Here is a 22,863-nt window from a genome sequence, read left to right on the forward strand (position 1 = left end):
TGAAAAAAATTTCTCCAAGCCTAAATGACAATTCTCATGCAATCAATAAAAATTGTAAATTTTATATAGGTCAGTGCACGACTCTTTTCTATATTTTGTGAAAAAATGGGTGCTGATCACTGCACTTACCACTTCATGCAGAAGTTTAGTGGCTGTTGAGAGGAAAAGTTTTGAAAAAGTTGTTTGAACTAAGGCATGAAATTGAATTATAATTACATGGGGGGGAGGCATTCGATTACTGTTTCAGTTGCAAAGAATGGATAACAAAACAAGCATATGTAGCTGATATATTTTCACTTGTGAATGAGTTGAATTGTAGCCTAGCCTTCAAGGGCACATGACAACTGTTTTTAATTTGAACAATAAAATGGATGCATTTAAAAAAAAAAAAAAGTTAACGCTTTGGCGCAAGTGAGTACGTAATAAAAATTACTATATGTTTCCTGTGTTTTCTGTGTTTGTGGGTTCAGTGAAATTGGATATTGTAAGCATCGGGAGAATTATTTGTGAACATCTTGAACTTTCTCATGCCTTTGACATCTACTACGCACTAGAGAAATATCTAAGGTTAGGAAATTTGTGGGTAAACCCATTTGCAGCATGTGAAAACAACAGGCTGACTAACACTTGAAGAGGAACAACTAATTGAACTGTCTTTAGATTTAAAATTAAAATCAGCCTTTAACTCGACAAGTGTGTCTCAATTTTGGCTAAATCTCAAGTACACTACTGTATCTCAAGTACACTCATACACTACTGTATATTGAATATACAGTAGTGTATGAAAAGGCAATCAAGTTTTTATTATCATTTACAACTTATGTCAAATCACCTTTTCACTCATTAATGTCATAAAGACAAAAGAAAGGAATTGGCTTGATGACAGTCACACACTGAATATCTGAAAAACTGATGTTTTTCAAAAATTTAAATATTATTAAACTCTTTTATTCTTATGTATTACCATGTCTTTGTGCATAAGTTTGATAGAACATATTGCATGATAAAAAGTTTATTTAATTTAAAGAGATTTCTTATATACTTTTTTCTTAAAACAATTTTAACCAATTGTTTGTTTTGAATTTATAAAGACAAAGTTTGAGATGAAGTTTTGATATGATCAAAACCTTTTACGACATGTATTAATGAAATTTAATTGAATGAAGTATTTTTTGAGACGGGATTATTAAATACAAATAAGTAAATTTCCAAAAGAAAAGAAAAAAATATATACAATTCTTTCAAAATAAAAGCAAAAAAGAGAAATAAAAATCTAGACAACAACATAATAAATCAACCTCCATTTTTGTCCTAAGTCAGATTACTTGTAAATCTAGTACCTGTTGGATTGACATTAAATTCTGTCAATTTTATTAACAATTACATTAAAAATTTCTTAAATCTTTTTTACCTTTCATTTTACAATTTTTACTTTTGGATGTAGTTTGCTAAATTTTACCAGTCCTTGGAAGAATGTTTATAACCTTTCCAGCCTGCCACTGGTTTTCATTTGAGAAACACTGTTCTAAATGTCTTGCAGGACTGGGAAAAAAACCCATAAGCTAAAAATCTCCCTAAACCAAAAACAAATCTATGCTAATCAAAGGACAGCTCCACAGGTAACTACAGATAATAGCCCTGCCGACAGAATTAAAGTATTATGGAGTCATCTTTGACATAAAACTGACATTATATCTGCAGCTAGTGCATATTGCCAAAAAAAAAAAAAAAAAAAAATGAGGAAATACACCAGAATAACAGCAAGAATCAGCTGTGCTAACTGGGGCTTAAAGAGGAATACTATAAGGCAATCTTCCTCCCATTCATTACTTATAACACACAAAGGTTTTACAGGCCTATCTTGGTAAAAATAAAAAGAAGCTGAACTCTATACAAATGATTCCACTATTAATTATCAAGAGGGCATGATCATCTCAATCATTAATTAATGGATAATTTAGATTAAATGAAGCGTGTAAGCATCCACAACTAATTAATATATGGATGAAACAGGTATAGAACTTTGTTATGGCAATCCCAGCAAAATTATTGCTGCCAAAGGAAGCAAGAGGTTGTTCTGTAACAAACACTGATGGGGTTGAGTGGGGGGAGTTTCAACTTTTCAACAACTATTTAAACCTTCAGTAAAATGATTAAATAATCACTCAGATTACCAGAAAATTAAAATCATCGAAAATGTCATATGAACGTTAACAGATTTCTTACACACATTTTAACAACCCTTCACATAAAATCTTCAAAATCTGTTAAACTTCTACTATCATATTCCAGCCTTTCAAATCATCCTCAATGCCATCTTTTGGTGTTTGAAGGCCCTATGTACTCTTCATTACAAGGCCTTGCTACATTATATCTCACACATTAAAATGCTTTTGTGTTAAATTTGACTTGAAAATAAAACATTTTACGGTACATTTGGTTTTGAAGTTATTTCTACAATCTTATTCCAAGACTAACTTATTTGCAAGACACAAAAAAAAACAAAAAAAACAAAGAATTTACCTTAAAAAGCCGTGTTTAAAAATTAGCTTGTTGAATTATTATATATATTTTTTTGCCTTGGCACAATGCCTAATGGAAAATATGACCCTGCCCTCTGTGTTCATAACCACTGGTGGCACAGTAATTATGATTGTGTCCTTCCACACTATGGGCAAAACACAGGCTTTTTATCCAGTAAAACAGGCAACAACTATGAATACAAGCAGTCTCATGCACAAAAACAAAACGGTAGCAATAAAAATTCTCAAAAAATATCCAAAAAATGTAATTGCCCAAAACTATTTTAATTGATCATGCATTAGTAATAGTCCTCATTTGTTAATCTCAAGGATGTCTTGCTTTTTTCACCCTTCACAATATACAAGGTGCTACATAAAATTTAATAAGTAAATGTAATTCTACATCTTTTTCTTAAAGTAATTCCTTGGGACTTAAAATGTTGGGGCCCCAGTGTTTCTGTTATTATTAGAAGCATATATCTCTCCCCCCCCCTGCAATATTTGCTGAATTTCACCTTTTGAAACAAGAAGTTACAGGAAAGCAAGGTTTGGAGAGTAAGAGAACCATAGGAATTTGGATTTTAACAAGAAACTGTTGAACAGACGGGTGGCACTTTTGATAAATACCTTCTCCAAAGGCTAACAGTGATTACTAATAATGTCATGTCATATGATATGTTCTTCTGACCTACTTATTTCAAAAAAAGTCATAGTGTTCACTAAACACCTTCAAAAATGTGACAATCACAGAATGGCACACAGTGAACATTTAATATTACTTCTTATTATACCCTTTAAAGTTATCAATAAACAGCAAAGTAGCTGAAAACCTAATAGCAGTTTTTGGATAATAGGCTTTGAATAATAGATCAGTATGAAGAGGAATTCTTAACTGCTCTTAATTAAGAAAATAAATAAGTACTAAAAGTAGTGGCATTATTCAGTCCGTTTACTCTTCTTTAACGATTACAGGCACTGAAAATTAATGCATGCTAGATATGAACAGGGTCTTACAGGATTGAGTGTTTCTTTGTAACCACGTAAAAGAAAATATGAGATGCAAATTTTTTAAAAAATTCATTTGTATACTGCTGGTTAGGTAGATAGCCACAGATGTTAAATCATATTTAGCAGACAGCTTTACTACCACCATATCTATTACTATATCAAACTAATCTGACTGCACACAGTGGCACATTTTCTCCCTCTCTCTGCTGAGAGTTTTATGTATAAAAGACTAGTTGTGTATTTAAACATTGAGTTAAAAAAATAAGTCCCAAATTCATATAATGGGACCATGTTTTAGACACAGTGACTGAATATTTTTTTACACAGATTTATATAACAAAATAGAATTTCTTATGCATAACATAAAAAAATGATTACATCTTATTATACAATGATGAGATGATTTTCACAAAAGAGAATTACAAACTGTAACAGATAACTGTTAATTACACACAACTCAGACAGGTTTGTAAAAGGGGAAAAAAAAAAAAAAAAAAAAAAAACAAAACCCCACATTTCCACAGTTTAATAAACAGTTTAACATTGGTATACCAATAGGAAGATCTAATTTCATACATCAGGCCTTAGACCTCAACTGATAGCTTCTGATGTGCAACTGAATAAAAACATGAGATTTAACAAGATTGGTAGTGCACTTTCTCTGCATTGAGTATAAATTCATTTAACACTAAGTGGAATAACTAAAGGCATAGAGAAATCAATTTCAAACTGATATGCTGCAATTTTTTGTCAGACTGAAAATATTCACAAAATTATATAGAACTAGAAAGTACTGTGCAGTCAACACAAAAAGAAAGCACCAAAGTTGTAATTGGAGGTAGCACAATACATATATCCAGTGAAAAGACTTTGATGACTCTGAATTTTGAATCTTGCCAACTCCATCTAGGAGAAAGAAATGAGCGAAGTTAATATTTTGTGAGGGTTTGGGAAGGCAAAGGGCCTGGAAACTGCAAATGTGCAGTGTAAGGGGTGACAGGGTTGAACATGATTTTGAGATGGTATTTTGTGGGTGAAGGCTAGAATATATGCATTATTGGCATCCCAGTTATTTATTGTTCTAGCAGTACAATGAGTCCTCAAATAATAGTTGCTCAGTTGCCTGTAGGATGCTACCACTCTTAAGCTGCAGTTTCCAGAGTATTCACGATTTTCAAAATTGGGCCAAAGTTCAGCTTTCCACTGTTCCTCTTTCTCCGATCATGGCATTGTGATAATGGCATCATCTGACCTTGTCACAATGCTAATATGAAATCAGCATCATATAGGCCTTGTACATGCAGTGGGCATGTACCTTGTTTTTGACACTGCTCAAATTTTGGTGCTTATTATGTAGTTTCTCATAATTTCATGTAGTTTTTTTCTGCCTAACAAAGAGTTGTGGCTTATCAACTACTCAAAATATCACTTTTTTTTTTTTTTTTTTTCCTATCCTTTATATGTAATGTTTGTCATGCTTAGTGTAGAATAAATTTATATCAACTATATGTGTGCTATTTATGTCATCATTTCATCCTCATTTCATAATATCTATGATGAAAAAATTGGCTCAAAATTCAATGCTAACTATTAATTTAATATACTGCAGTGAATGGATTTCAGTACATCAATAAGTGTGATGTCATTTAAAGGTGTAAACATAAAAGAATTAATAAATTAGCTTAGAAGAAAATTAATCACAAAAATTCTCATGTTTTCGCATATTCTGTAATTATAAATGTTTATTTCCAGAAAATATTTAATACTCATTTTTGCATTTAATTAAATTGTATAGTTGGCAGCAAGCAATTTTTCATATTAAGACACTTGGTGCACCAAGATGAGTATATCTGCTTTACAGTCGTGTTTTTTTTTTTTTTTTTTTTTTTTAATAACTTAGTTTGTCAAAGGGAAGGGGAGAGCTCTTAGAATTATCTGTCAGATATTAACTTAATATAATTTCTGAGACACACCAGTCAAACAATTTTTTTTTTTTTTTGGAATAGAAATCGGATGACTATTCTTTTTGATTTGAAGTTTTTTTACTTCAAAGGATTGAAGAACTTCTCTTATGTTAGCCACCAAATTAATAAGGTTAAAAACGCAAAGATAGATAAATATAAGATAATTAAAAGATGTTCTGATCATTCCAATTTTATCTACATTGACTCTTAAACATCAGTATAAGTGGTCAAGTAGCATATTGTGAATTAATGTAAAATATGGACAAACATGCTGAAATATTTTAAATATTCAAGCTAGCCCAGACATTTATATATACAGGGTATTTTTTTTTTTTAATCGTGCTCTGGATCATGAACAGGAGAAATATCATTTTATCCAGTAAACAGATGTGTCAGCATAAGTGATATTAAAAATACTTTAAATACAAGAACCTAGAAAGGAATAGCGAAAGCTTAAAATACAAGAACCATATGGTGTGTGTGAGTGTACATTACTTAGTATTTTTAGAGAAAGTTATGATGTTCATCAAATAAGTAGGCCTGACCATATGTTTGATATGACCAAGGAAATATTCTATATTATTTTATGAATTTCATATTATTAAAAAAATTATAAATAAAATTAACAACACTGACATAAAAAAAAATGAGTTATTTATATATGGAATTCTGAATCATTTATGCTGCTAAGTTACAAAACAAAAAAAGCATATCTGAATATGAGAAACTGCCTGCTGTAAAAGTTTTCAGTTCCAAAGCTGGTTATGTTCTTTTTGCATGATATATATAAAAATGATCTAACATTTCTTAACAGCTAACTAAATAACTAGTATATATTCAAGAGACTTCCTATGGGCCTGTTTCACCAGTGAAACTTTACTTAAAGTTCTGATAGCAAATTTATGAATTATATAAACACCATTAATAATAATAATAAAAAATAGAAATGTCATAATTATCAAAGTACATCATATGTACACAGCCTTTCTTTATATAATAAATTACTGGACTTGGCCACAAAAAAAAAAAAAAAAAAAAACCTGTGCTATTAAAAAGTTACCACGTATAAAAATATTTAGTAATGTCACATATCTGAATGCCATCTTTGAAAAAATTATGAATACATAACAAAAATTAAAATACTTTTATACACTATTAACAAGCTTCTCATAATTTTACTGGAAGTCAACTCCACATGAAACAATGAAGTGATTTATTTTTCAGTCTAACCATAAATAACTAAAAAAAAAATATGGCCCAGAACGTGATGTGGGATGGACTGTACAGTGGTAATGACGGAACCAAGCTTGAAATGCAGTGAAGTAAATATGAATTCATTCTCACATGCCTGCATGCACACATATACACACACTAGGATGATGATGATGATGATGATGATGATGATGAAACTTATATACAAGTACTGGAGTTAGAACTGGACTTCCATGACTCCAACTTGCAATTATCTTTAATTATTTCTGCATTTCCTTTACAAAGTGTCCCTAAAGAAACTAATGCACTTGCAATGGCCAACCCAGATTGTCCAGCTGGGGTATATTCTTCACCACCTGAAGGCATTCTCACTATCAAAGACAAAACAGCTGCTTTACCACCAGAGCATGGTTCTAAAGCAATAGGTGTTGGATGGCACTGAAATAAGAAACAGTTTTCAAAAAAAAAAAGAAAAGAAAAAAAGAAAGTAATTTAAAACCTAAACTTATTTTCTTCTACTATTATGATAGAAGAAAATAAGGCTGATGCCAGCTAGTATCAGCTTTATTTTGATACACTGAAGTGAGTTTAAATTATAAAAAATGTCCACAATTCTAGGTCACCAGTATATTTAATAGTTTCTTTAACTTTAACTTTTTACTTTAACTTATATATTATGAGGTGTAATCAGAAAGTTTCTGAACTATATATTTGATTTTGTACTTACCATATTTAGTAACTGGGGCAGTGCCTCTCCATAACCTCTCTCAGGCTTCTAGACACCATTCAAAGAGAGGGAAATTAGGTTAATTAATAACCCATCTCTTACAAAATTCTCTCCACTCCTTATCTCACAGACTTTCTGTTTCTGCTGTGTGCTTTTATGTTGATACTTCCATGAGTGCTGTTTTTCTGAATTGGCATCTATAATTTCCACTCTCTCTTCCAAAGACATGCTGCATCCAATCAAATCTACTTAATGTTCAACTTCAAACTCACAGAACAAACAAACTTTTCTTCTTCTTCCTCATTTGTCTTCTCAATTTCTATTTTCTGGAACTATCTCCCTTTACACATTCTGAAAATTTACAATCTACAGAAATTCAAGTCTAATGTACTATAGCAAGTATTTACTCTTGCTTTTGAAGGCACCTCCACTGCTTAGTAGTTGCTTTGTAATCTCCTTCTCCATTGTGAATGGTTGTCCCAGGAACCATCGTGCAACCCTCTGGCTCACAACCTCCATAACTCCTCGTCTCCTACTATCATATGGAGTATCATCTTTTTAGTTTCCTGTCAAATGTCTCGACTACACAAAACACCAATCAGTTGCTTAATAACAGTGTGGACCTGGGTAATACAATCACCTACATCTTTCTCACATGTTCCCGACTAATGAATGATAGATCCCAAATATCTGAAATGATCTACTGCCTTGACTTTGCTGACTAAGGCATCCAAGTCTCTGCCTTCTCCACCAAATACTTTGTCTTTGTAAAATTAATTTTAAGAAGACCTCCCATGTTGTAAATATCCACTAATTTCCTCATCATGAAGTACATGTCATACTGATCCTGAGAAATTATCACTTGTTCATCAGTGAATAATAATGAATGAATAACACTGTCCCCAATTTGAATTCCTGTAACTCCACAAGAAGCATTCCAATGTGCTAATATTAACTGCATAAAGACAGATCCTAAATAGTGTTGGTGCCATCCCATATCCTTGTCTCAGGCCTTTGATTGTTACAAACTCAGCCAATGCCAGTCCCTCACACTTAACAGCGATTTTGCAACCATTATACATTCTCTTAATCAATTTGAAAATCAACTTGCTCACATTCATTCTATGCATTGATCTCCAGAGTCTGCTAATGGGAATTGAATCATAAGCCTTTTCAAGGTCCACAAAGACCAAATGCATTTCCTGCCCTTTGGCAATTATTTTTTTTCTATGATCTTGCCTTTAGGTGAAAACATCATCAATATAGAACTTTCCAACAGTAAAGCCAGCCTGTTCTTCTGACACACAAAAAGCAATACTCTTCTCTAACCTCATGGTTACAATTTTACTCAATAACCTACTCATGGAGGTCATCACACTAGTGCCTCCGTAATTTGAAGGATCGTTTTTATTGCCATTCTTAAAGATAGGAGTTATACATGATAAGGAACAATCATCAAGAGTTGCATCTCCTCCTAAAACCTGATTTAACATTTTTGTTTTTGTTATGTTGTATTTCATGAAACCACAAAGCCTACAGTATTCGATGTTTCATGGGGGGGGACACACACACATACACAGTGAGTCAACCAATTCTGTAATTACAGAAAATCTGTGGAAATTGAGTTGTGAAATATGTAACCGTTCTTGAATCACAATGCACCCATCGGATCTTTTCCTTTTCAGTGAAATTACAGTTCTGGAAAAATAAAAATTTACATGTTGCCAGACCCGAAGAGTACAGAGATTGAGGGCCCAACAGTCGCGGGAAGTTTTGGTTAAAAATTCCTTTGCAGCTAAAACAGAGTGAGCAGATTCATGATGGAGAAGAACCTCTATCATGTTACCTCTTGGAACATTTCCACTAGAGAGTATACATACTTGTAAAAACACAGATTTATAGTTTGTCCCTATTCGACAATTTCCTGATAAACAATTCCAAAAGTATTGAAAAACAGAAATGTAATGTTCTTCACACATTGGAATGAACTTCTCTGTCCTTAGGACATGATGATTTTGGATTCTTACATTGTAATGCTGATTTATTTCAAGGTCATACTCATAAACCCTTTATTCATTAGGCCTGATGTAGCCCAGTGGTCAGGAGCGAGAGTGCATAGCACGCGTTCTTTGAGTGAACCGGGGTTCAAGCCCGTGACTACTAAATATGATAAATATTTGTATTGACGATTTATTGTAAACTCTACTGACTTGGTTGTCATGCCGGAGTATAAACAGAAAATTTATTTTATTTATTTATAATGGGAATTTTGGATCTCTCTGAGATGTTTCCTTTCACTTCTGACACAGAGAAACCTAATTCTGCTATTGCTCACCAGTTAGCAAAACCAGAATAAGTGCAATTTGTCTAATGTGTCAAAATGCTTTGACATACTGCTTATGAGATTCACTAGTTAAATCACATATTGTGAGATGCCTTTTTCTGTGACCAAGTTTTAGGTTTTGAATCAGCTTTCCATCTGTTTTGCTTAAGATGGATATCATAAACATTCAACCTCTTCAAACTTCAACTTGTAGGTTAGTCACTCACACAGCATTAGTAAAGGCATATGATGCAAGAAAACAAGCTTATACAGCATCAGCAAAAAAAAAAAAACATACCATTCCCATTTCACCAATCCATTTGCTCCAAAAGCTTGTCCAGTTCTTCCTTGAATTTATTTAAGCTATCAACCACCCACTGACTAAAGGCAAATTTCCACACAGTTATTCTACAACTGTCTTTCCTCAATTTGAATTTAAGCCCCCTCATGTGCATAATGTGAGCAAGAGGAAGAATCCTATCAGCATTGAGCTTCCATAAACTGTACAAGGCCTTATACACCTCAATCAGATCACTTCACAGATGCCTTCCACAGATGGTTTCCAGATGCTGCAATTTTCAGAAATTAAGCCTTTCTTGTTAGGAGCAAACCTTTGTTCTCCTAACCAATCTTGTCGCCCTTTACTGTACTCATTCCAGTAGTTCTACATGCTTCCTAAAATGAGGCCTCCTGAACTGTATGTAGTACTCAAGGTGTGGCCCGACCATTGCCTTATACAAAGGGATAATCAGGTTTTTATTCTTGCTAGCAAAATGCCTGTATATCATTGACAAGACCCCATTACCTGCTTTGGCAGCCTGTCTGTGCTGCTCAGAAAACTTCTATCTGACTGAAAAATTACCTCCTGGTCTTTTTCATTCTCCACTATCCTGAGTGTAGTACCACACAGTTGTTACATTACTCTGGGGTTATTGCTACCCATAGTATTTCCTGATAAACAATTCAAGTCATCCAATAAATCCACAAAAGCTAGCAACCTTTTGTGGATTTATTGGATGACTTTTTTTGCAACAGAATGCTAGAGAGGCAATGAGAGAAATTGATCTGATTATCAGCAGAAAATCTTCATGCATTAAGAATCTGCAGATAAAAGTCCCACTAGGTGACAGTGATCAGTATACTGATGTGGAATTTACTGGAAGATGTAACTACTGTCAAGGGGAAAGTGAAGCACTTTTGCCTTTGTAAATGTGACTGCAGCAGTCTCAGACAATTTTTAAATTCTATGCAGTGAGACCAAGTAATGTTACCAAAATTAAGTTCTAAATGGTAAGCATTCAGTGAAGTAATTGTAAAAGATACTAAGTTTTTTCACGAACTAAGAGATACTGTTGAAGGCATAGACCTAAATCAATGTCAGATGAACTTATGAGACCTGTCTGTGAAGAAAAATATTAGCATAGGCATATGATGTAAGAAAGTAAGCTTATACAGCATCAGCCAAAAGAAGAAGAAGAAAAAAAAAAATAAATAAAGAATACCCCTTCCCATATATGGGATGTATATAAATGATCAAATGATACACAACCTATAGCAGGTATAAACTAGACTCAAACAAGTCACAAAGGAGATTAGATAAGTTAAAGCAGTAAATACTTCTTTGCTTATGTTAACACTAGAAGGAAGGGGACTAATAACATTAGTCCAATAGATGTGACTTAATTTTACATTCCTATAATGCTTGTCGACATTATGGGAATGTAAAATAGGATTATCCCCCTGCATATGCACTATTCGGACTCCCTCCAATCACTAGCTGGCAAACAAGATCATACACTAGCTGATCTAGATGCCTCCTAGAGGGAAGAAATTATTGATAGGTTCGGTCTGGTAGGCTATCTCCATGAGCATTCTCCTGTGTGATGTAGATGCTGCACTTTGATCTCTGCTTACACCTGTTTAGTTATTTCCAGTGTGTTGGCAGGTGGCTCCATAGCCAGGTGGGCAGGAGCAGCAGTGCGTAGCACATGCTTCTTGATTAGACTGGGGTTCGAGCCTATGCCCACCAAATACGGAGGATGCGAAAAGGTCAGGAAATGACCACTGCATATCCCCGGAGCAATATGGCCTTAGTTGCTAATGCTTCTAAAACCAAATAACAAACAAACAAACAGTTCCAATGTAGATGCAGTGTTTCAGGCCTTTTGGGAAGGGCATATACCCAAATTACTAACCAAATGTGGGATGGCAAGACTGTTTGTTATGATCCTCTGCTTGTTGCAGAATGACCAGACTTCACTGAAATTTGATCATTGCAATATAAGTTCTAGTAGTGTTTTAGACTCTTAGGTAGTAAGCCCTGTTACGAGTGGAATGTCTGTGAATAGTCTCAGGGACCATGTAATTCTTGAATGCTGTGATCAATGCAAAAAGAGATTCTATCAAATACATACTTTACATCCATGAAGGTTTTTTTTTTTTTTTTTTTTTTGTTAAGGACTGAAAAAAGATTTCATATTCCATGCAAAAAGGATTTCAAGAAGACTGGCAATGGTAGACTAACCTCAATCACTGAGTGTAGATGGGGAACTCCGAAGAAGCAGTAGTCAATAAGCTATACAAGAATGACGTCCTCAAACAGTTCATACAGGAGCAGCCAACTGAGATATGTTGGTAGCCCTTAGGCATTTTTGGTCTTGCACTCTTGGGATGTTTCTCAAGGTATTGTCTGAATGAGAAGCGTTCAGGCTGATTTGAATATCTTATTAAAGATGTGCAATGTGTACCATCAACTATGAAAGCACTGCAATTTTTATCATGAACACTGGATATCCATCAGGTCCAACTGTAGATTTATTTGACAATCCATTAACAACATAAGAGATTCTCTCTTTGAGTAATGACTATGGATGAAAACGGAGCAATATTCTCATATGATATGTGAATTTCCATAATTTGTACAGGTCAAACACTGATTTTTTCAACTCAAACCCAGTGCTGTATCGTCTGATTCGATCCGTGGATTGCATGAGATATTATTAATCAGGCAAAATGATGCAAGGAAGTACACTTATTCTGTATTAGCAAGATTTTTGAAACCATCGCAGAGTCAGGCAGTCTAAGGTGTGGGCCGCATTACCCCCCACCCCTTATTCCTCCCCAGAGAGTTGGAATTTTTTATCCTGCAAAACAGACCAAACAAATCATAGAATATGAGAGGGGCAATAAAGTTCCCAAACTAGTGCAATAAAAAGAACACAGACTGAAGGAGCTCAAAAATGGTTTTATTTTTATTCAAAGTAATCACTACCTGATTGAATGCATTTATTACACTGTTCTTTTTTTTTTTTTTTTTTTTTTGATTTGGTAGTTGTTGGCGCATCGGCTTCTGTGGCCATATTGCACCTCCCAAGGTTTTTGCAGTACTTTGATCCAGCCCGAGGCGGGAATCGAACCCGTGACCTTGGGGCTGCCGGGCAGGTACTTTACCCACTCGGCTAGCCTGGTCGGCATACTGTTCTAAACCGTTTCTGAAAAGAGCCAGTGAAAGCTTCCAAAGAGATGATGTTCACTTCGGTAGTTACATTTTAATTTATGTTCTCAACATCCTGAAATCTTTCCTTTGAGGGCAGTTTTCACCTTGGGAAAGAGGAAGTCTGTTGATGCCAGATCAGGAGAGGAAAGTGGATGGTTGATCTATATCAGGGGTGGGCAACCTCTGGCCCGTGAAAATATGTAATCCGGCCTGTGGTCATTTTCAAAATACATATAATAAAAGGTCGCAGTTTATTATATATATTTTTGAATTAATGGAATTTCTGACAAATTTAGAAAATACTCTGCACACTGCTACGACAAATATTGATCCAGATATCAATTCACTGATAAAAATAAACAGTATCAAATCTCTCCTTAAATATTATAAAAATAAAATTTTGCAATTTTATCTTCAATTTATACTTTGTTTTCTTATTAATAAAATTAATTATATGTACATGTATGTACAAATATTAAAATAAATAATATAAAAATGTTTATGACAATGTTTTCATTATACACCATTTTAATAATCCTAAAAATAGTAGAAAGCTAAAAAAAAAATTGGTCAGTTATACGTGTAGCTCACAGACATTTTATTTGGTCTGCCATTTATAAAGGTTGTCCACCCCCTGATCTATACAATTCCATGTTTCATCAGAAATGTCTTCACAACAAGTGCAGAATGGGCAGGAGCATTGTCATACAACAAGAACCAGCTGTCTCTCTCTTGAAATTACCGTCTGACCCAGGAAATGCTTCAATAGTCTTTGAAGCACTTGTACATAGAATGAAGCACTGACTCTCTCCCCTTCCAGTAAAAATTCCTCGTGAATCACACCGTTTGTCAAAAAACATGATCAGCATCTTTTTTTTTATTTTTATTTATTTTTTATTATTTTTATTTTATTATTATTTTTTTTTTACATGAAAACCCCAAACGACAGGTATTAGAACTTATAGTACTTAGTACCATGCTTGGGTTGGAGGTTGAGAAGATGAAAGAAGATATTTGTTGACATTAGACTTGAACTTCTGTAGACTGTAATTTTCAGGAAAAACGCACGAAGGAAGGTTGTTCCAGAAAACAGCAGTTGCATGAATAAACGAGGAAGATGAAAAGTTGGTTCTATGAATTTGAAGTTGGACAGTAAATGAATGTTGGCAGCATGTGTTCGGACTGTTTTGAAAGAGAGAGTGGAAATTATAGAAGCCAATTCAGAAGAACAGTGCCCATGGAAGTATCTGTAGAAAAGGCATGCAGCAGACACAGTACGCCTATGAGACAGCGAGTGGAGAGTCTGTTAGAGAGGAGTCATTAATTAATCTAACTGCCCTCTTCTGAATGGAATCTAGAAGTTGCAGAGAGCTTTTGGGAGCACCGCCCCAGATGTGGGAACAATATTCCATGGTAGGGAGGATTTGCAATTTGTACAGAGTGAACAGCTATTGGGAAGAAAAGTAACGCCAAGAGCGAAAGAGAAAACCAAGTCTTTTAGATGCAGAGGAAGCAATATTTGTAATGTGCTTGTGCCAAGAGAGATTAGAAGTCAGGGTAATCCCCAAAAGAGATATATCATTTTGCCTAGAAATCGGAGTGTCACCAAAGATAAGCATAGGAGCAGAAGAATCCTTTTTTCAAGATATAAGACAAGACTGAGTTTTAGAAGGATTGAAATCAACTAAGTTGTCTTTGCCCCATTGGAGGATTACCTGGAGACTGGCATTTAAGGAATTGGAAGCGGATATTTGAGAATTTAAAGCTGATTGAGTAGGGCAAGATTTCTCAAAATGGAAAGTGGAATGCAATGTGCTATCATCGGCAAAACTATGGATAGGATTTCCAGTCAATGGAAGGTCATTAATATACAAGAGGAAAAAAGTGGGGGAAAGAACTGAACCTTGGGGGATACCAGCATTAGTGGAGAAGTTAGAAGACAGAGAGCCATCTACCATCACCCTCAAGTGAGCAATCAGAGAGAAAACTGGATAATCAATTACAAAAAACAGTTGGCAAACCATAAGATGGAAGTTTGTTTAGAAGATCTTTATGCCAAACATGATCGAAAGCCTTTAAGATGTCAAGAGCAACTGCTTGTGTTTCACCGAACTTTTCCATTGAATTTGTCCATAAATGGTTAACATAAGCCAGAATATCACCAATGGATCGACACTGACGGAATCCATACTGGTGATCGTTGATCAGACAGAAGATTTCTAGGTAGTTTAAGAGTTGGCAATTAATTATTTTCTCCATTACTTTAAAGAGAGAAGTAATTGCAATGGGACGATAATTGGATGGAAGGGATTTGTTACCCTTTTTAGGAACTGGCTGGATATGAGCAAAAATCCAAGCAGAATGAAAAACACATTTGGAATAAGAAGGAGAAAAAAGGTGGCAAAGAACAGGAGTAAGTTCAGGTTTTGAGAACAAGTGGAGAAATACCATCAGGACCTGGTGCTTTCTTATCAACAAGATTCGTCAAAATCCTTCTGACATCCTTTTGATGGAAGACCACAGGAGGCATTGAATGGAGCGTGTTGGGAATGGTGGGAGGTGTTTTACCAAGATCATTAATACAGGAGTTGGAAGAAAAATAGGATGCTAGCAGGTCAGCTTTATCCTTGGCTGAAGTCACAGCAGAACCATCTGGTTTTGACAGAGGTGGGAGCAGAGATGGGCAAAAGTTGCATCCAATAGCTTTGGCAAGAGACCAGAATGCTCGGCTACCATTAGGGCAAGAAGCAAGTTTTCGACTCAGCCTGTTCAAACTCTAGTTTGGACTGAGTAATAACAGCTTTACAATTGTTGCGAGCTTTGATGTAGGCAGAAAATGAAACTGAAGAATTAGAAACTAGCCAATTATGATATGCAACGTTCTTCTCTTGAACAGCCTTAGCACATTTATTGGAAAACCAAGGTTTTCCAATAAATGTGCTAAGATGGAAGCCTTAGATAAAGGACGAGATTTTAAAGTGGAGTGTGGGATAAAGGATTCCATTCCTGCAAGAATAATTTCACTGACAAACGTTGACATCAGAAGTTGCACCTCCGTAGCCAGGTAGGCAGTACGTAGCATACGCTTCTTGATTAGACAGGAGTTCGAGCCCATGACCACCAAATACGGAGATGCGGAAAGGTCAGGGAATGACCATCGCATATCCCTGGAGCAATATGGCCTTAGCTGCTAATGCTCCTAGAAACCAAATAACAATAACAATAGTAATTTTGAAACAGTAATCTGACCAAGGAAAAGAAATCTTGCAGGTCATCCCATTTTGCATTCGTGTAATGCCAAACAATACGAGGTTGGGAATAGCCATAAGATCACAACTTGGTGATTGTCTCTTTTCCAGGGGTTCACATCTGGTGAGTATGGGCTTGGCACACCCAGGGTCCTGAGCTGGATATCATCATTCTTCTCTTCTCTCTCTCTCTCTCTCTCTCTCTGGGTAACTCAGAATTTTTTTTGGCTGGTGCAGCATAAGCCTCAGGCTTCCTTGCACCATATGGCTAATAATAATAATAATTGGAGAAGAGACAATCGCCAAGTTGTGATCTGAGGTGCTTAAAGGACCTCTCACTTCGACCGTGTACTTAGAAGGTTGTTTGTGAGAAAAAGATCAAGCATGTTGGCTGTATGGTTAGGATTGTCGGGGATTCTTGAAGGCAAAAGAATATGTGCAAGGTCATTAGTAATTGCAAAAGCCTCAGCATCTCGACCAGCTGGGTCAGTGTGACTAGAAAACGGAAGCCAGCTGGAGTTGTGAACATTAAAATCACCAAGGAAAATGACCTCACTGTTAGGAAAGTTGGACTGGAGAAAGTCAAGTTGCAAAGAGAGGAAGTCGAAGAGCCCCAAGTGATTAGTGGATTTGGGAGAATGGTAGAGACAACAAATGAATTTGACACAAAAAGGCAGAGAGATTTTAAGCCAGAGAAGATTGAAAAGAGGGGATTCCATATTACCAAGTCTCTAACAGGGAATATCAGAGCGGGCATATGCACAAGTACCACCTTTGAGGAGAAAGGAATCATACAGTGAATAATTTGGGCAACTGAGATGAGCAGTAGTTGAATCAACCGATAACTAAGATTCGGTCAGAAAAAGTACGTGGGGTTTGGCAGACTGCAAGTGGAAATGGACATAATCTTGATATTGGACTCATGTACTTGCACTGCCACCACCTGAAAAGAGCTGATGTAATCCAGTTATCAGCTGTAATTTCCAATCTATTCAGTTTAATTCTGTCTATCAGAAGACACTGACTGTCTTCTCTTCTGTGTTCCAATAATGTTTTACAGTAAATAAAATTTAATCCTTTTGTTACAGGATGTCAAAGAAAAGTGGACAGTGAACATCCAGTTTTTAATGAACAGCGGACAATCGATTATTTTTTTTTGTACAGTGTAAAGACAAATCTACATACCTTATTTGTAAAGAAACTGTCTGAGTTTTTAAATAATGTAATTTACACAGACATAATGTGAAGTGAAAAATATAACAACTTTCAAGGCATGCAAGAAAAAAAAAAAAAAAAAAAAGAACTCAGTGAGTCTGGAAACTCAATTTTTCAAATCAGTATTTTGCAGTAGTATCTGCTAGTTTATAGATTGCTAAAATCATTAGCAAAGGCAGACCCTTCACTGATTATAAGCTCATTAAAAATCATGAGTCATGCATCTTAATTGCTTCTTTTTTGTCTATGGATTAACTATAATTTTGAAATAACTGAAGAATTAGCAGAATTAAAGAGCTCTAGGGATACTGTTATGTCGAAAACATATTTTTGAAGATATCTGAAATGATAGGTGAACTTGGATTGAACTGATAATCCCTTATCAGCATTAGTTGAGGCATATGATGCAAGAAAGCAAGCAAGATGCAAGAGCATCAACCAAAAAAAAAAAAAACCCTTCCTATTTCACCAATCCAGTCACTCCAAATCTTTGTCTAGTTCAGCTTTAAATTTATTTTAAGCTATCAACTTCCACAACAATGGATGGAAGTCTGTTCCAGCAATCAACTACCTGCTGGCGTAAGACAAACTTCTGCACATCTATTCTACAACTGTCTTTCCTCAATTTGAATCTATGCCCCCTCAGGTTCTTAATCTGAGCAAGTGGAAGTATCACATCAGCATTGAACCTGTTCAAACCATTCAAGACCTTGTACACCTCAATCAGATCACCTGAGGTGCCTAAAGGATCACTCACTTCGACTAGTCTCCAGATGCTGCAACTTACAGAATTTAAGCGTCTCCTGGTAAGAGAACACTGCCCTTCTCTGTACCCATTCTAGCAACTCTACATCCTTCCTAAAAGGAGGCCTCCAGACCTGTACACAGTACTCTAGGTATGTCCTGAATATTGCCTTCTACAAAGGTATAATCACTTTGTCTCTGCTAGCAAAATTCCTATATATCACTGACAAACCTCCATTATCTGCTCTGGCACCCCTGTCTGCACTGCTCGGAGACCTTCACAGCTGACTGCACAATTACCCCCAGGTCTTTTTTGTTCTCTGCCTCTCTGAGTATAGCACTACACACTTGGTACATTTCTCTTGGGTCGCTGCTACCATTATGCAGTACCTTGCATTTGTCAATATTAAACTTCAGTTGCCACTTCAACCCTTGTCTCAACCTTTGGCAGGGTTGTCATTAACAACCCTGCCAAGCTTTGTATCATCTGCAAACTTGGACATTAAGCCTGATATACTTTTGATCGTTATCATTAATAAACAGACAACACAACAATGGGCCCAGCACCGAACCCTGGGGAACTCGACTAATAACATTAGTGTACGTAGAGCAGTGCCCATTTATTACCACTCACTGTCATCTCCCACTCAACAATCCCTTTATCCATTGCAGCAACTTGACCTTAATGCTATACCACTCCAATTTGTACAGCAGCCTTCCATGTCAACAGTATCAAAAGCTTTCCCAAAATCCAAGTATATTATTTGTTTCACCCTTTGTATTCCCTTTGTGAATTGGGGATACATTTGCACATTTCCAGTCCGTGGGGACTTCTCCTGAACCTATGGATGCTCTCATAATTAAGACTAAGGGTTTGCTTACTTTCCTTGCTACCTCCTTCAATATAACTGGATAGATTCCATCTGCCCCAGATGCCTTTCTTATATTTAACTTCAACAATTTCTCCTCCACTTTGCTCTCCGTTATTACAAAATCATTTAGTTCCCTGTTAGAGTTTAGTAAACTTCTGTCCTCCCCTTCCTTATAGAATTCCCCATGTATGAATGTAGGTGCAAAAGTATTCATTCAGTTTTACAGCTATCTGAGCAGGATCATCAACAGTCTAACCACCAACATCAAGTGGACCAATCTGATCCATCCCCTTCCTTCTAGAGTTTACATAAGTAAAGAAGTCTGTTGTTTTTCTTTATATCCTTTGCCAAGGATTTCTTGTAATCAAATCTGTGATTTGATTACAGATTAGCTTATATCTGCCATAGGCTTCTGTGTCACCTTCTAATTTTTATGCACCCCATGCATTTTCCTTCTGTGCCACGAGCCTCATTAGTTTATCTGACATCCATTTAGGCCTAAATCTTGATCAGTATTTCTTAGTTGGTATGAAACACCTAGTAGCTTCCAAGATTAATTCCTTGAAGGCTTCCCATTTAGAATTCACTGTTTTTAACATCATCAGTTGAGCTCACTGTACAGGTAGTTTGAGTTAATTCATTCCTAGTGTGCGCTCGTAAAGCAGGAATTTTTTTCCCATAGATGTAATGTTAAATTCAGGGGCTGCGTTCTCAACAATGAAATTATTTAGCTAATTAGTTTACGCCAAAGAAATAAAAATATAGCTTGTAACATCAAGCAAATTATAATAATAAAAAATTACTCATGGGTGAGTGGGCAGGCAGGTACCCTGTTGTTGCAATAGTGACAACCCAGTTATGAAGTATAACTTCACAATATGAAAGATTCTTGGTGTGCGTGGTTTAACCTCAAATATTTCTTGGCTAAATACCTAAGAGTAAGAAGGAGTTGGTTTATGCATAGTTACTGCACATTCATCATTTCTACTACCAAGGTAGCATACGAATGCATCACTTAATTATATTTCATATTGTGAAATATCTTCACAATGAGTTGGTTTATGCTATAACCATGCATAAACCAACTTCTACCTTCATACGCTTAGGCATTTGGCCAAGAAATATTTTTAGAATAGAATTATATAATGGGATTATGATGCCCTTATCTCTACTAGAAAACGTTCAATAAATCATCAGTAGGACACCATAAGCCTTCCCTGCACACTGTCTACAATGCTCGGAGAACTTTGTCTAACCATACCGTAACTCCCAAGTCCCTTTCTTCCACTATTGACTTTAATTCAACTCCACGAAGTGTATAAGTTATTTTAGGGTTGCTGTTCCCCAGGTGTAAGACCTTGCGTTTTGCTGAATTAAAGCATAGCTGCCACTTTTCTGACCATACCGGAAGTCTATCTAGGTCACTCTGAAGAAGCTCTGCTTGGTGGTAATCATTAATTACTATACCGATCTTTACATCATCTGCAAATTTAGACATCTTTATTTAATAAACTTTGAGTTTTATGTTATTTACCAATCTTAACATAAAAATAAGTCACAAAATACATTTTTATATTAAAATACAGCCATAGGATTGTTTATCCACTGCGATATTTGTTTTTAAATTAGCTTACCTAACATTTTTCTCTGTCTGTAGATTTCTGTTTAGATATTCTATTAGACATCAACTGATATACTGTTGCAGACTTTACATGCTTCAGAAATGTCAAGTCAAACATTTGTTCATAACAATGGCCCTGCAGTCTAGATTTGGGTGTTCAGGAGCACTTCCAAACCTTCACCAGAAATAGATCTGAACTCAGTTTCTGTTTTTATAACTTGGCTGAATATTCACTGATACTCAGCACTGCTATCAAAATGTTAAGCATGACTTGGAATATTAAACTACCTTGTGCACTTCTCTGTTCATCAAACAAGTGCCACTGTGTACCACAAGACTTTCCCTTAACAAAGCCATGCAGTGTATGAATTATTACTGCAGTCTTTTTCAGGTTTAAATGATCCTGCAATGCATCTTTAACCAGTGACTCCATTATTTTCCTGGAACAGAAGTTAAACTAAATGGTCTGTAATTACTCGTGTCACCCTTACACTCCTCTTTGTGTATTGGGGATACATTTGCACATCTCCAGTCCATGGGGACTTCCCCTGAATCCAAGGATGCCCTCATAATTATGGCTAAGTGTTTGCTTACTTCCTTTGCCAAATCCTTTAATATAACTGGATAGATCCTATCCACCCTGAGTGCCTTTCTTCTGTTTAGCTTCAACAATTTGTCCTCCACTTGGCTCTCAGTTATAACAAAATCATTAAGCACCCTGTTACAGTTTGATAAACTTCTGGCATTATCCTCCCTTAACTCCTCATGTGTGAATGTAGATGCAAAATACCGATTCAGATTGTCAGCTATCTGATCATCAACAGTCAAACCACTGATATCAAGTGGACCAATATGATTCTTCCCCTTCCTTCTATAGTTTACATAAGAAGTCTTTGCTGTTTTTCTTTGCATCCTTTGCTAAAGATTTCTCATAATCTGCCTTCACTTGCCTAACTTCCTTTGTGACTTGAATATAGACTAGCTTGTATCTATCATAGGCTTCTGTGTCGCCTGATAATTTATATGCATCCCATCCATTTTTCCTCTCTGCAACAAGGCTCATTAGTTCACCTGACATCCATTTAAGCCTAGATCTTGAACAGTATTTCTTAATCGGTATGAAAAGGCTAGTAGCTTCCACAATTACTTCCTTGAATGCTTCCCATTTTGAATTTGCTGCTGGTAACATCACCAGTTGGATCCACTGTACAGAATTTAAAAACCGCCTGAGACCACTGTAGTCACCTTTACAAAAGCAAAAACCCTTCCCTTTTCCCCCGATGGTAGTTACATCTTTAAGTAAATTCCAGAACAGTACACTGTGCTCAGTACCACCTAGTGGTTCCTTTATCTGTAAATTCTTAATGCATGAATAATCACTGCTAATAACCAGATCAAGAGTATTACTCTCTCTGGTTGTCTCTCTAATGTGCTGCTGTAGAAAACAATCATCCAGAAAAGTCTTGCTAGTGTGCGAGTGGTCAAAGCACAAGTTTCAGTCAATATCTGGAAAGTTAAAATCCCCTATTATTACACAATCTGATTTACTGGCCCACTCTATTTCTCTGTACAGTTGTTTGTTGTGCTCATCAGAGTCATTAGGCCTATAGCACACTCCTACTCTCATTTTTGTTTTCCCAGTGCTTCCATCACACAAAACTGACTGAACATTGCACTGACTATCTATGTCAACTGGATGGATTTCCTTAGGTTGTGTTTCTTAACTAACAGCATAACCCCTCCTCCTTTCCTGTCCTGTTTATCCTTTCTGTATACAATGTACATCCCAAATTCCAATTCTGCACTGCTTATACCTGTGTGACACCATGTCTCTGATATCCCAAAAATATCCAATATCTGCCTTTGATGTCTAGACCAGCACTTGAAATTCATCATATTTATTTACTATAC

The 22,863-nt window shown here is 35.7% G+C and overlaps 1 protein-coding gene across 1 annotated transcript in view; it reads right to left on the minus strand.

Annotated features, from left to right (window-relative positions):
* Nucleotides 1-6,904: 6,904 nt before the first annotated feature.
* Nucleotides 6,905-22,863, minus strand: part of LOC150085636 (attractin-like protein 1) — a 585,126-nt gene continuing 569,167 nt past the window's right edge. The window contains exon 28 of the mRNA XM_090374629.1: nucleotides 6,905-7,144. Within this exon, the coding sequence (XP_090230755.1) occupies nucleotides 6,905-7,144 (240 nt within the window). The remainder of the gene's footprint in view (nucleotides 7,145-22,863) is intronic.

Source organism: Mastigoproctus giganteus, chromosome 5 (assembly GCF_048544385.1).
Source record: "Mastigoproctus giganteus isolate SK-2022 chromosome 5, ASM4854438v1, whole genome shotgun sequence".
NCBI classification, from domain to species: Eukaryota; Metazoa; Arthropoda; class Arachnida; order Uropygi; family Thelyphonidae; genus Mastigoproctus; species Mastigoproctus giganteus.